General features: G+C 31.7%; 4 protein-coding genes across 5 annotated transcripts in view; 1 reads left to right on the plus strand and 3 right to left on the minus strand.

Annotated features, from left to right (window-relative positions):
- The window catches only part of LOC105286418, a 109,526-nt gene extending 100,361 nt beyond the window's left edge, over nt 1-9,165 (minus strand). Inside the window, exon 1 of the mRNA XM_026972721.1 lies at nt 9,083-9,165. Within this exon, the coding sequence (XP_026828522.1) occupies nt 9,083-9,125 (43 nt within the window). The 5' untranslated portion in view covers nt 9,126-9,165. The remainder of the gene's footprint in view (nt 1-9,082) is intronic.
- On the minus strand, nt 1,045-10,172 carry LOC105283666. 2 transcript variants are annotated; one of them, XM_026972720.1, is made up of 3 exons: nt 10,065-10,172; nt 3,133-9,256; nt 1,045-3,057 (listed from the first exon to the last, which is right to left on the minus strand). In XM_026972720.1, exons 1-3 carry the CDS (start codon nt 10,130-10,132, stop codon nt 1,621-1,623), a joined length of 7,629 nt encoding a protein of 2,542 aa, XP_026828521.1. In that variant the 5' UTR covers nt 10,133-10,172; the 3' UTR covers nt 1,045-1,620. The 2 variants fall into 2 exon arrangements, with proteins under 2 accessions (XP_026828521.1, XP_026828520.1); XM_026972719.1 differs by having other exon boundaries at nt 1,045-9,256.
- A 1,256-nt stretch (nt 10,173-11,428) lies between these two features.
- LOC105283693 (p21-activated protein kinase-interacting protein 1-like) lies at nt 11,429-12,733 on the minus strand. Its single transcript, XM_011346669.3, is given in 2 exon segments — nt 11,429-12,392; nt 12,476-12,733. Coding segments are annotated over 2 exon segments (948 nt in total). The 5' UTR covers nt 12,630-12,733; the 3' UTR covers nt 11,429-11,598.
- Nucleotides 12,733-13,866, plus strand: LOC105283760 (histone RNA hairpin-binding protein-like; the record flags this gene model as incomplete). The annotated part of the gene is given in 2 exon segments (XM_011346796.2): nt 12,733-12,896; nt 12,974-13,866. Coding segments are annotated over 2 exon segments (318 nt in total), but the record flags the coding sequence as incomplete, so codon positions are not given.
- Between the last annotated feature and the right edge of the window lie 1,878 nt (nt 13,867-15,744).

A 15,744-nucleotide genomic window follows, 5' to 3' on the forward strand; every position in this document is an offset into this window, starting at 1 on the left:
ATTTCCTGACGTTCTATCTTAAAATAAACTATCTTAACTAAAATAACTGAATTAATTAAATTAACTGTTAAATTAATTCAAGTCAATTAAAATAACTGAAGACCCTGAAAAGTTAATAACTGAAATAACTGAAAATTTTCACCATTATTTATGACTTTTAGATGCACTGAAGACACCTGCAAATTTGACCAGCGTTGTCATAGATTTCAAAATTACGTCTACATAAATTGTCTACATGATGATGTGTAAACGAATTTTTTTCATGTAAACTATATGAAGTATGCAATCTATTGGATTGACCAAAAGGTGATGATTTTTTGATCAATCTACTAAAACTATTTTAGCAGTTTTCTAATTTCGAGATTTATTTAAAAAGATATATTTATTTAATAAAAATTATACAATTGTACAAATCTTGATACAAAATAAACCAAATTTTCTTTTCACTGTTTATTAATTTTTTTACATTATCATAAAAAATAAATTTCATTATATCATTAAAAATAAATTTTTACTTATGTTGCTAAAACATTTTAAATTTTATATTACTTTTATAAAGCTACTAAAACTCTATACTAACAACTAATAAAACAACATACATTTACTACTTTACTACATACATTTACGTACATACAACTTTATGTAACTTATTAATTTAACTTAACTTAAATAATAACTCTTTGAATGTAAATAAAATATTTCATATTAATAAAAGTGAAATAAAAACTTATCTAAATACATTTTCAAATATGTTTCCTTTGTTACAACTTTCCTTACTTATTTTTACAATCATACAGACAATATAATTTTATAAGAATGAACAATTTATATACGTAGTTTAATTAAACTTTAACTAAGTAATATAAATTAATTTAAACCACGTATCTTTTTTTATTTAATGAAAAAATCACAGATTAATAAATTGTAACTTATTTACCATCAAATATTCTACATTTTTTTATTTAAATTATTGTTGCTAAATTAAAAAATCTATTTGTCCTTCAAAAATAAACCATAAATAATAATATATAAAGATAACTTAGGTTAAATATAAAGACTCAAACGTTTATCCATAATATTATAACAATAAACCTATTACATACAAAAAACCTTCATACTATAAAATTATGACTCTTGAGAACATCTAAAACTATAGTCCTGAATTTTTAATATTAATAAATACAACATACATTAAAACAAGCATAAAACAAACTCGTAAAAAACACCCAAAGATAAAAATTCCCTCAAACACACACGCACACAATACACAAGTACGCATGTTGGCATTTTATTTTCGAATCACTACGTAAGTTTTCTTAAATTGTATAAGAAACGAGTCAGAGTGTTAATTAAGTTTCATTAGGAACTTGTCTTACCTAGAAGGGTTTTCTTCAATCACATGAAAGATACAACATGATATGTCTTTTATAGTAAGTGATGTATACCGAAATTTGTTAAGAAGCGATCGAGTTTTAATTTAAAATATTGGCAATTCATGCAAAAAAAAGAAGTTGTTGACCTGTACTTTCATGATTTTTCTAGTCCACAGTTATTGTTATTGAGGAAGGATCTACATAAATACTTCCATGTCATTTAAACTCTTTGACTCTCTCTAATATTTTAACATAAATTTTGATCTGACAGTGTTAGCATTTCTAACATTTTACTCGTAATATTCATGTGTTTATTAGATATAGTAACTTGTAACAGCGTATTTCCTTGATCATTACGAGTATACATTGCAGCTACGAACTCATCTGCGTTTACTGCTTTTAACTTGCTAATAATTTCAATATTACCCTTTTTTGCATCTTTAAATAACTCTTCAACCAGTTGCAGCAAATCAGTAACACTCTGGTATTTGGAAAGATCAAGAGGTATCTTACCTTCTTTATTCTCAATATTATAGGTTGCACCATGCTTCAGTAAAGATTTGACAATCTCTAAGTACCCATTACTGGCTGCAACGTGAAGTGACGTACTGCCGCTAGCAGCGGTTTTAGCATTAATAAAGTCATTTAATTTATTACGACTCACATGTTGTAACAAAACTTCGACAATTTCTTTATAACCTTTAGAAGTAGCTGTGTGTAGTGGTGTATTACCTTTATTAGTACCTTGAGTAACATCAGCTCCGCTTTTTAGTAAGACGTTCACAACACCTATCTGTCTATTGCCAATAGCGTAATGTAGTGGTGTTCTTCCATCAATGTCTTTCTCATTGGCACTAGCTCCACCTTTTAATAGACGTTGCACAGTTTGTACATCACCATTATTAGCAGCAATGTTAATTTCTTTTTGCAGATGTTGCAAGATTTCCGATTCGCTACTGCCCTGAAGTTTAAATATCACTTTAATTACTTCTATCTGTTGTACAATATTCAAAACACTAGGATGAGTTGCTCCAAACACTGCTTTTCTTTGATCCAAACATTCTTTGTAAGCTTTTAATGCACCAATCCATTTGCCTTGAACAAAAAGTACATTTGCCATATTATACTGAGTATTTAGGGTATCAAAATGATTTGGTCCTAAAACGTTTTTTTGGATATCTAAAACTTCTTGATGAGCTTTCAAGGCTTCCTGATATTTCTCTTGTTTGACCAGTACTCCGGCCATGTTATGTAATGTCCTCAAAGTATCAGAATGCGTAACACCGAAAATTACTTTTTTCATTTCGTAAACGTCTTTATAAATCTCCAATGCCTCTGCATAATTACCCTGATTACACAATACCATCGCTATATTATTTTGAGCACGCACAGCATTCGCTGCGTTTGTCGCACCTGACATGTTCTTTCTTCTTTCAAAAACTATCCTATTGATATTTAAGGCTTCTTCGTATTTTTCTAGTGCATCCAATACTAGTGCCATATGAAACTGAGTATCTAAAGTATCTGAGTGATTCGATCCTAATATCTCTTTTTGTTTTTGATAAACTTCTTGATAAATATTATAAGCTTCCTCGTTTTTTCCTAATCTATGCAGCACTAGAGCAATTATACTTCTTGTACTTAAAGTGTCTGTATGATTTAAACCCAGGACTTCTTTCCGTTTCTGGAAAATTTCCTCAAATGTATTTAAAGCTTCTTGGTAACATCCTTGTACGTATAATGCTTTACCCATATGTACCTGAATATCTAAGGTGCCAGGATTATCGAGTCCTAGTATTTCTTTTCTCTTTTCAAATGCACTTCTGAAAATATTTAAGGCAGCTTGATAATTGGTCTGACTCATGAGTGCTAAAGCTATTTCGATCTGGGAGGATATATCACCTTGTGATATCTGTTTCAATTGTTCAAGTTTCGAAAAGTTACTATGCATCGCAGCAACTACTAGCGTTTTGTTTTCTCTATTACGAGCACCCATGATGGCTTTTATTGTATCAACATCCTTTATTTTATTAAGATCATTAATAACTTTAGAGTTATCATTGTTAATGTTTTTAAATGAGTCACTCAATAATTGAAATATTCTAATTATATCTTTATCTACAGTAAAATTTAATGGCGTTTTATCATCGTCAGTGACAGCATTATATACCGCGCCATTAGCTAATAAGGCCTTTACAACTTTTAAGTGAGAGAACTTTGCAGCATAATGTAGAGGAGTAAAGCCCTTCTTACCAACTGCATTGGAATTAGCTCTATTTTGTAACAAAAGATTAACAATTCTATTACTGCCTTTCCATGCAGCATAATGCAGTGGTGTGCCACCATTAGCATTTTTGGTATTAACAAACGCACCCATTTTGATCTCAGTCTCAACTTCTAAAACATTATTATGTTGTATAGCCTTAAATAAGTTCTCAGTTGATGCTAATAAGGTGATAACGGTTTTGTCACTAGACATTATTAACGGTTTCCTACACAATTTGTCAACAACATTATAAATTGCTCCATTTTTTAATAAAACTTCTATTACATTTTTATAGCCGAAAGTAGCAGCAAGGTGCATAGGACTTACGCCATTTTTATCTTGAGAATTAACATCAGCACCTTGCGCTATTAAGTACTCCACAACTGCTAAATGACCCTTCATTGCAGCATAGTGCAATAATGTCTGATTAACTGCACCAGGATCGTTAATATTTAATCCCTTACTAAGGAAAAACTCTACAGTATCTTTATGACCTTCTCTAGCTGCAATGTGCATGGGCTTTGAGCCAGAGGCATTTTTAGCATTTATGTCAGATCCATTATCTACTAAGTACTTCACCATATCCAGATTACTTTCTTGTGAAGCAATGTGCAATATTGTCCAATTATCGTTACCCTTAGTATTCATATCTATTTTCTGGTACTGAAATAATGTTTTAACCACTTCTAAATGACCATGTGCCACTGCCAATTCTAACGATGTTCTATTCTTATTATCTTTAATATTAATATTTACTTTACTATTTAGTAAGACTTGTACAACATTACTGTGTCCATTTCCGGCTGCTGTATGTAACAGTGTTGTTCCATCGGTAGATTTAACGTTAACATTAGCTCCATTTGCTATCAAAATCTCAACAATTTCCTTATGACCTTCTTGTACTGCAACATATAATGATGTTACATCAGTGATAGTTATGGCATCAATATCAGCTCCACTTTTTATCAAAGCGTTCACTATTTCCTTATGACCTCTTGTGGCAGCTAGATGTAATGGAGTAGCGTTTTCAAGACCTCTTATGTTAACGCGAGCTGCGTTTTTTAACAACATTTCTACAATATCTTTATAGCCTGCAAGCACCGCTAGAAATAAAGGTCCACTATCTTCTTCGTCAACATCAGCTCCATTTGCTATAAGAATTTCAGCGATTTCTTTGTTATTATTTTTAATTGCTGAAAGTAATGGCGTTCGATTGGTATGCTTGGTATTAATATTAGCTCCGTTTGCTACCAATATCTTAACGATTTCTGTATGACCTGCTTCCACAGCCATATGTAATAATGTACCATCTGCAATAGCTCTTGCATCAACTTCAGCTGTATGTTTTATTAAGAGTTCCACAACATTTTTGTGTCCTTCTAGAACAGCTGAATGTAACGGTGTAACACCATAATTAGCTCTAGCATTGACTGCGGCGCCACTTTTTATTAGAAAAACAATAGCATCTATACGGTTCTTTAGGGCAGCTAGATGCAAAGGTGTAACGTCGTTATGGGTTCTAACATTAACATCAATTTTGTTTTTTATCAGAAGATCAATAACATCTATGTTACCATTCGTGGCAGCTTCATGTATGGGTGTATTACCGTGAATGTCTTGAGCATTAACTTCGGCTTTATTTTTTATCAGAAGATCAATAATACTATAATTCCCGTTCAGAGCAGCTACGTGTAGTGGTGTTTTATCAATACAATTTTTAGCATTAACTTCTGCTCCATTTTTTATTAAATGTTCAACAACTTCCATATGAGCACTATTTACTGCATAATGTAATGGTGTATTATTATTTTTATCTTTAGCATGAATGTTAACACCATGTTTCAGGAGAATAGTTACTATTTCCAAGTGGCCACTGTGTACTGCCAAATGTAATGGAGTTATACCTCCAACGGTCTTAACACTAGCATTAGCTTTATGTTTCAGTAAAGTCTTAACGATTCCCTCATGCCCATCTTTTGCCGCATAGTGTAAAGCTGTATTATTATATGTTTTGTCAACGGCATTAACATTAGCTCCATGTTTCAATAGAATGCTAGCTATCTTCTCGCGACTGGTTTCTACTGCATAATGTAATGGTGTACAACCATCGAGGACTTTAGCGTTAACATCAGCTCCCTCCGAAATTAAAACGTTTACTATTTCCAAATGGCCGTTGAGAGCTGCTCCATGTATTGGTGTCCAATCTCTATCATTTCTAGCGTTACTATTTGCTCCATATTCAAGTAAAAAATTAACTAACTCCAAGTGACCATGTTCTGCAGCTTCATGCAATGGAGTATAGCCACCCATAATCTCATTAATGTCAACATTTCTGTCTCTTGCTAGCAGAATCTTCGCAACGTCAATATGATTGTTTCTTATTGCATAGTGTAAAGGTGAAAGACCGGGTACATCTTGGTTAATAGTATTAGCTTCATTTGCTAATAGAATCTCGACAGTATCCTTGTGACCATTTTGAGCTGCTATGTGAAGCGGTGTTTTGTTCTTATTATCTGTATCATCAACATATAAACCTGCTTTTTTTACGAAGAAATCCACAATATTTGTCCTTCCATGTGCAGCAGCAATGTGCAGTGGGCTTTGGCCATTAACATCCTTAACATTAAGGCTTAAATTTTGGTCAAGAAGAAATTTTATAACTTCAAGACTAGGTCCCTTAGCAGCAAAATGCCATGTGGTCCATAAATCAACATTTCTAGCATTGATATCTGCTCCTTCTCTGAGGCAATCTTTTAAGCTTTCGAAATTTCCTTCTTGCAAAGCATCGAACAGTCTTTTCTGATTGGTAATGGTACCTAAGCCTTGATCGTATTTCTCTCTCAATTTGGAAGGATCATCACTCACTAACTTGCCCATTTTTTTGTTATTTCTTATTAATTTCTTATTCTTATTTTCTTCAACAAGTTTGTGAGCGTTTAAAATAATTGCTTTTGAAGGTGCAGATAATAATATACCAACTAATGCGTTATCATGTGCTAGATGATTACGTAAACATTTTCCATGTAATAAAGGAGTATTTTCATCTAAAAAAAGTAGATTATTTTCCAGGGAATTCTTTAGCTCCAAAATTGACATTATATCCAAAACAAGCATTTCTACTACTCCTTGTAATTTTTTATCGTTTTTATAAATAGGGAATGTTTCAGTTAATTGGCCATTAATTAATAAATTATTGTTTAAAATATTTTTCAGTTCACATAGTTTCAGTGCAAGGTGGTTATTATATTTTTCTTGTGTAATATTGTAAGTCTTCCCTTGTTTATATGTAGGAATAAAAAAAGCTTTTTTATTTAACTCGCTCTTGAATTTTTTAATCCATTTAATGTCGTCCGTTCCAAATTCAACAATAAAACAAATTTCCAAAAGTAATTTGTTCACTTTATCGAAGTTTTGATCTTGTATTCTTGACCTAACACTATGAAAAATTTTCAGTGATAACGTTGCAATTTCTTGTAGATTATGAGGTTTTATTTTTAAAGTCCACTTCTCTAATGTTTGGTTAGCATAGAATTTTATTCCTCTAATAATATTGTGGTCGATCATGTTTTCAAAGCAAGTGCTTAAGCTCTTTAATAATGCAAATCCTGTAATGTAATTACTTGTAATGTTTTCTGATTGGATATCTGCAAGATTAATTATGTTATTAATGTTATTGAACAACTCCTTTTCATAAGTTGTCTTATCAGTTATATTATCGCTCAATTCTTTAATAAGATTTTCAAGCTTCTCGTGTTCCATCATTTTGAAATTTGTATTTTCCGAAATCATTTTGTCGATTTCAACAGTAGCAAATACTTCAACAACTTCTTTTATTTCACCGAAATTGTCACTTTCAATTATCTTTTTTAACAGTATTCTGATTAATTTAATTTTTTTGTTGTAAAAAATATCAGTAATTACATCACCAACTTTTTTAATATCATTTTGAATACCTATAAAGAAATTAACATCTTTATTTTCCTCTATCTCTGTTCTCTTGAAGAGTGAATAAGCATGTGATAACGAATTGCGTAAATCTATAATTATGTTTCTTGTATATTTTGGTAATGATAGCAACAAAAGCTCACTTGTAGTATTAGATAACTTAGGAGACTCTAAAGTATTTTTTAAATGCTCACCAATAACTTGTAAAACCCTTGTAATAATTAACTGGCCTTCTCTTTCTTTACAATTAACTGATAATGCTAACTTTACATGATCACTTATTTTCTTTAAAGACTGAATATCTCTAATTTGTTGATAATCGTTATACAATTCTTCGAATTGAGGGTAACTGTTAATAATCTCTGCAATAACTTTTTCACGTTTTATGTTTGGAGGATCAGCAATTGTATCAATATGTACACTATTCCCTTCTATAATATATTTTTCAACTTTCTTCGCAAAAGTTTCTAAATAATTTAATATTTTGCTTTTATTCAATGTAGAACAATAGAATAGATTAAGTTCTTGTCGTTTTATGTGAGAAGAAATAAAACTGACTAAACAGAATTCTATTTCTTCCCAAGGTAACCTATTATAAGTTGATTTTAACTGCCGTTTTAATATATGAATATTTGCTGCAATAAACTTTGCTACAAATAAAAATCTTTCATCTACTTTTTCTGCATTTAAGTAATCTCTCTTTAGTAAGCTAATGTTTTGTAGCACTAATTCAATTCGTTCTCTGATATTATTAAGATCAGTCCTGAATCTTTGGTCCCGTCTTGAGGCGTTAGAGAAGAAACGGAGATCTATTAACTTATTTTCAACAACAATTTCCATTTTGTCTGACAAGAACACATTCTTCAATTTCAATTCTTCATAAGTTTTTGAAAGAATTGTATCCAACTCTCCCAAATGAACAGCAAAATAATTACCCGGCCATTTACTGATTAGGGTATTAAGAAGCTCAACGTTACCTGAACGTATAGCATAATAAAACGCATTATGACATTCTTCATCTCTGTCATCTGGTAATATATTAGTTCTTGTGATATTAATAGATAAATTATTTAAGACTCTATTATCACTGTCAAATAGACACTCTAGAAGTTCTAGTTTGTTGTGTTTACAAGCTAAGATGACTACATTAGTATTTTTAATAGGATTATTATCATGAACATAATAATTCCTCAAAGTTATTTGGTCTTCTACATCTTTTGTATAATCAATTAAATTGCTTAATTGTTTGAAGTTATTAATATTACCCTCTGATATGGCCTTTTTTAGTTTTGTTAAAATCAGGAGATAAAGCTCTTCGGCTTTTGTTGTTCCAAGGTAGAGCCGTCTATATTCTTTTAAAAACTTTTGTTTTGATGTGTATAGACGCGATAAAAACTGTTCATTTTCTTGATAAGAACTAATTTGTTGCTGAGATACATGCACAAACTCTTCTAAGTTCTCTTCAATATGTCTGTGATGTTTATACTCGTCTCTGTACCTGTCTTTGCATTCATGCTGATGCGATTTGCGTTCCTTCTCATTGCTGTGATTTCTTCTTTCGGTATGTTTTTCTCTTCGACAAGATGAGCTTGATTTATGATGGTGAACAATCGCTTGTACTGGTGTAATATTCATGGATTGGGCTGCGTCTTCATCTTCCTTCTGTAAGACGCTGAAAATATCAAAGAATATGAAGTTTTTCCTATTAAATTAATTTAATTAATTATAAAAAGATAATAGTATTAATTTATAGAAAAAAGAAACATCAAAAATGTCCATTTTCTAAATAGTTTTATTGCAAATTGCTTATTATTCATGTTGTCTTTCAATGAATTTATATGAATACATATATGAACTCTCATAATTTGTATTTTCTTATAATAACATATAAAATTATATCAACTAATAAAATAGCTGTAGCTATTACTTAAATATGTTATTAATGATTATAACAAAGAATGATCATGGAACATTTGGTAAATACAAACAAAAAGAATTGTGCAGAATGCAGTGTAAGTACATGCGTTGTTTGTGTTTTACAGTATGCTAAGTACCTAAATATTCTAGACAACATTATTTATCATTTTGCTTCCGCTTTATTTCACAATTATTTACTGTAAATGATAAAAAGCATGTCTTCTAGTGGTTAATGGTAATTTCAATGTATTCTGCTATTGTTAATGATACACATAAGGAAACTATGTTACTATGACGTAAAAGTTCAAGTGTAAATAAATAATTAATTGCACAAGCACACTAATCTTAAAGCATTCCTTAAATATTATTAATTAACTTACGAAGATATAACTACATCTGACTTCAAGAATAAGAAGTAATAAATATATAATTATTAATTATAATTTTAATTGTTATTTTAATTGTGCTGTGAACATAAACATTTTGGTAGCTTATTTCTTATAGCTCACCAATATTTTAAGTTAATAAATTACAGTACTTAAAATATACATCATGTACAATACCTGTTATTCACGTCCTTGGAAGAATTCTTCTTAATTTCTTCGTTCTCACTTTGATTATCGATATCCATATTCAGCTTTCTTTTGTTTTACCTTTACAGGTAATCTTTCCTTTAATAGAACATGAACTTTTTATTTTAAACTTATAACAATAGTAATTATAATAACGGGCCACGTTCAGATGCAACGAGAATAATGCAGTAACAAGTAAAAACATCGCTTTCGATGAAATTAGCGCTCGCATTAAGAAAGCAATGATAATAGTATTCTATTATACAAACTCTAGCGTCATGCATGTTTATATCAAAATTTCTGTTCTGAACCACACCTTAAGAGCTCAATATCTCAGCGTAACGTTATCTATGTTATAGAAGCATGTGTAAGTGTTTCAACAAGCGTCAATGATTAAAAAATGAAGTACGTACGTAGGAAATAATCGTATTTTTTGTGACAGATTAGGCCCGGTTGAAATATTAAGTCGTAAAAAGAAGTATTAATGTTAAGTCTCGAAATCGGTACAGACTTTCAAGATACGCGATTTCAAAAGGTGCAATTTGTAGTAGAGTGGTTGAGGAAAGAGTATCTTTTCAGACAGAGGATGAGCAGGACGTCATCCTCGTCACGACAGTATGACACATAACTGATATGATTACTGTGGCTGCGTTGCACGTTTTCGCGCTCTCAGCATCAGTCTATCTCTATTGCTCAGTAAATGTAGAAGGCAGACTGATACCACAGTATAAAGCCCTGTGTCCACGGTGCTAGAAATCGATCCGAAATCTCGCTCCGCGAAATGTGTGGCCAATCAACTTGCAGCTCTTCCATAAAAGCTGCAAGTTGATTGGCTATACAATTCTCGGATCGATTTCTAGCATCGTGGACACAAGGTTTAAGAAAGAACGGTAGGCTCACGGTGTCAGCACCTTTGATCTGATGACTAAAAGATCGCTATATTGCTGGTTGTGCGCGGGCTCTAATTTAAATCGATACAAGTAAAAAGAGATATATACTTAACAATACTATAAAAATACTATGAAAAGGTTTTATTAAATATTTACTTTTTATTAAAATACAATTTTATTGAAATCACTGTACAAATATACAATTATTATATACAATAATTATCCAATGATTGAAGTCTTAATAAATAATTGTAATAAATGTATATATAAAAATCTATAAATTAATAAACAAGGAGAGAGATAAGAAAAGTCAAGAAATATAATTAATAATAATGATAATAATAATAATATTGAATATTAGTTTTTCTATCGATCTTCCTGGCTAAACGTATGCTAGATGGTCAGTAATCCTCTATTATTTTATTATTCAAACGCGATCTATTGCACGCAAAAACGATTATTGCATTTGACTGACAAATCCCGTCGGCGTAGATCTAAGAATAGATTAAGAAGAGTTTTAAGATAAAATGTCAGGAAATTCCCGATATATTTAATTTATTATTTATCTATTCTTCGAAATATAATATTGAGTTTTAAAAAGCGCACTGCAATGAAGACCCATAACCAAAAATGCGTCACACTTCCCAGTCATCGGCATAGTCAACAATGACTTGTTGCTTCAGTCTGAGCTTGCTCTCCTTTCTTACTTCGTTCTCTTCCTCTAACTTGACTTCTGTCTCTTGCGTTAGATTCCGGCAAGCTTGTGCCAAAGAAAGGCAAGTAATCCTGGCGCCACAATTAACGGTTTGCAGGATATTCAAACCATGCTTGTTGTATCTCCAAAGTTTGATTTCTCCAGAGCTGGATGCACTAACCAACAAATCGTTCGTATGCGCGATACATTTCACTCTCATGTCATGTGCTGTTGTGTCCATTATCTGAGCCGCTTTGAGATCACAAAACTTGATTTGCTCGTTTTCGAGACCGACTGCGATCAAGTTGTCTTTTAAAAATTCCGCGCAAATCACTTTGGAGTCGAATTTAATTTCTTTTTCTATCCTAGCCGATTCCACCGAATACAAATATATCTTGAGATTGACACCTAATAGATATTTCTCGCCGTTTGGACTCCATTTGATAATCGTGACGTACCTTGCGTCAAACTTCAATTTTGGTACTAAGTTAATAGCATAAGCTTACCTGCCTTTAATCAGATTCCACGTTCTCAGCACACCGTCAGTTCCAGTGGACAATGCCAACTTTCCTGTTGGATGAATAGCCAAGGTGTTGACAGCCGAACCTTTATGTGCTTTCGGCCAGTGTTTCTTGGTCTGCCAATTGCCGCAACGAATGGCAGCTATACTGCCATCGTTACTACACGTAAACAGATGCGAGTTCTCCGGAGTGAACGCAATGCAATTAATAGTATCTGTAAAGAGAAAATTAATTTCTATTGAAATATCAGATCGAGCGTGAATTCATTTGTCACGAGTGTGGAAACATTTTACCTACCGTTATGATGTATCAATTTGCCACACCCTCTCCTATAACGCATGTCGTACAGGCATACTGTCTCATCAGCTCCAGCAGAAGCTAAGTAATATTTACTATTGGAAACACTGCGTATGCTCACGGAATGGCTATGTGTCGCAAAACTCTTTTCCATTTTATATTCCTGAAGATAAGGAAATTTCTTAAAATTAATTTAACTAGTAAAACTAAATGAAAGAAACAACTAAAAAAAAAGTATATTAAAATGGAAAATTTGAAGTTATTCCATTGACTTAAGCTCTAACTCCAGAAACTCTTCAGATAATGGTAAAAAGCATATAGAGCGTGAAACGGATTCAGTTGTATTGACACGCAGGCAGAAAGAAATAGATTATGGAAAGAATACTATTGGGTATGACAGATACATCGAGTTGGTGCCTAAGTAAGTGTTCAGGATTCTGTAGATCACTTGTGTTTAAGGTGAAATACCATTGATTTATTTATCGACTTTTATTTCAGAGAGAAACGTACACGAGAACATCCGAGGACACCTCCAAAATATATAAAATACAGCAGAAGAGGCTGGGACGGCATGATAAGATTGTAGCGGAAACAACTGCATTCTTGGAATCCTCCTAAGGAGGACCAGATTAAGAGGCTGTCGTTTCATTGAATTACTGCTAATCACATTTTTCTTAATTCATATAATTATTGCATATTTTTTCGTACTTTCTTGTTACATACTACTTCGACAACGTCTATAATATTATACTTTAAAGCTTAAATACATTAAATGTAGAAACAATGATTTTAAAATAATCGTTTCACGTTTTAGATTTTTGTTTACAGTATTTTATAATCATTTAAAACAACTTTGCTCATAACTTATCAGTTTTACATACTATCACATATACATATATATTTTTGAAGCAATATTTTATGCAGATTATTATAATCATATAAATATAGAGTCAGTCAAAAAGTTCGATTTTTGCGTCAAATTTTACTGCACTCAATAAAAGCAAACTATTCATCAATCAAGTAATCACTTTTTCATATAATCATTATTTATGATTAGTCATTTTCTACGAAGTAGACATTATCAATATCGTTGCCTGTGTATTACATGTGGCATCATCATGAATATTGAAAATCGAACACAATTTTTTGCCTAACTCGATATTTTGAGGCAAATTGAATTGATAATATATAAGTTAAAAATGTTCGAATGTTAACTTGTGAAGTTGTGCAATGCTTTAGATACAAGATTTAAATATGGTAATAAATAAAATGTATGAATGTCCATATATACTTGAGAATTATAATCTAAAAAATATACAAAACTAAAAAATGAACTTTGTATCTTCTTAAAATTACTGTACTTTTTTATTATATAAATCAATATCATCACACTAAGAGGAACTTGTCATATATAACATATTACAAATCTTACTAAATAATCAATAGATATACATATTGCTTTTATATCATAATTCTGTTATTCTGTTGTGTCTCGTCCACTTGAAATAAAAGTTTAATTAGAGACATTTTTATATTTTTAATTTAGCTGTATTTCAAGTTTACTCAAGATAGTATCCAGTTTCTGATTGGTATTAGCTTCCATTTCGTTTCTTTTCCTCAATCTTTTCTCCATTTCATAAAATTTGTTGGTAATGTACGTTCTGATATCAATATTTGATTCCTTATTAACGATCAAAGGGATTAATAAAAAGCAATGTAAAAATTTCATCATAGACGTATAAAGATAAAGATGTGCTACATACGGCTGCGCATCTGATCTGCGCAGATGACGCCACCGTTTCACGGAGTCGGGAGTGAACATAAGTTTTTTATTTTTTTTTCAAGACAGATAAACCAACAAACGTTTTAATTAGTTTATCTGTGACCAACAAACGATTGCGCATCGATTAAGCCGCAAATGGTAAAAAAATAAGTTTCGTCCGGCTAACTTTCTACACAATTTTCTTTTATTTAAAAAAAAAGTATTAGCCAACAAACCTTTTAATTAGGCCAACAATAACCAACAAACGACCAATAAACGATTCGTAAAGTCAAAAATTAAAAAAGTAAAAGTTGCCCGGCTAACTTCTCGGAGGTAATTACTTAATACCATACCATGTTTTATCGTACAATCTTTATTTCTCTGACAAGCCTCTAACCATTTTATTCTTACATCTGGATCTTTCGGAAAAGAGTAAAATTTAACTTTTTGTTGAAAAAGAACATCTGTCCGATTTTTGCAATTCTTTACAACACAGGTCGGCATTTTAAATTTTTAGTGTAATTTTTGATAAATTGACCCAAATTGTATGCATGAAAACAAATAATAGTTTTCCAAAAAAGGTTGTTGCATGTTTGGTGCGTACACGAACGTATATGCTTACGAAAATTAAATAAAGATATAAAAATTAATAACTCAAGTAAAAAACACACCAAACTAGACAGACTAAACACATTTGCAACATATTAATATAAGGTTCTATGTTTTATGACAGAGTTTTATTAACATATTATTATAAGATGTTTTGTTTTTGTTTTATATTTTAACAGTTTATTTTCAATTGTATGTTGTTGTCCTTGAGATATCCATCATTTATAAATACAATTGTTTTCATTTGGCAAATAACTTTTTCATTTTATTAAAACCATTTCATTCGAATCCCCGCTTTCATTTTGGACCACTTCTGATTGGTTCTGTCCGCCATTATGCGCAATGCTTCACCTTGTATACTTACACCATGGCTATTACTGTCTCGCTCGTTCTTATCTTCTCGATCGCTCTCATATAACTGTGTCGTTACCGACATTTCCTGCACATAGCACGCAACATAACCGAAAATCGTGCACATTTATCTCTGAGAAAATGCACATTGACTTGTAGTTCATGTCCACTTTCTCAGAGGGCACCTCTATCTTTCATGACCACCTTAAAGCGGCCCATGACACCTCTCATGAACGCAGCCCAGCAGATTCTAATCGGAAGTTGGCAGCGAGATTGAGAGAGAAAGCTGCTTTGCGTCTACTGCTCTCTCACTCTTCGCCTACTCGATGAACGATCATGAAGTTGTCAAATTTGCGTACACATGTGTAACAGTTACGTGTGCGCGTCACAGTGATTCGCATCCTGAATTTGATTGTGTGTTCATAAATTCAGGTAAAAAAAAGTGTCGCAACCTCTGTGCCTATGACTGTACATCGAAGTGAGAGAGTAGTAGACGCAAAGCAGCTCTCTCACTCAGTCTCGCTGCTAAAGGCCTAAACACACAAAA

This window comes from Ooceraea biroi, chromosome 9, assembly GCF_003672135.1.
Source record: "Ooceraea biroi isolate clonal line C1 chromosome 9, Obir_v5.4, whole genome shotgun sequence".
Classification (NCBI taxonomy): Eukaryota; Metazoa; Arthropoda; class Insecta; order Hymenoptera; family Formicidae; genus Ooceraea; species Ooceraea biroi.

Excerpts from the sequence above, each read along its gene's own strand:
- LOC105283666 (XM_026972719.1), bottom strand. The coding sequence starts at position 10,132 with ATGGATATCGATAATCAAAGTGAGAACGAAGAAATTAAGAAGAATTCT. Across the intron at positions 9,257-10,064 it reads TCCAAGGACGTGAATAACAG|CGTCTTACAGAAGGAAGATG; the intron begins GTATTGTACATG and ends TGATATTTTCAG.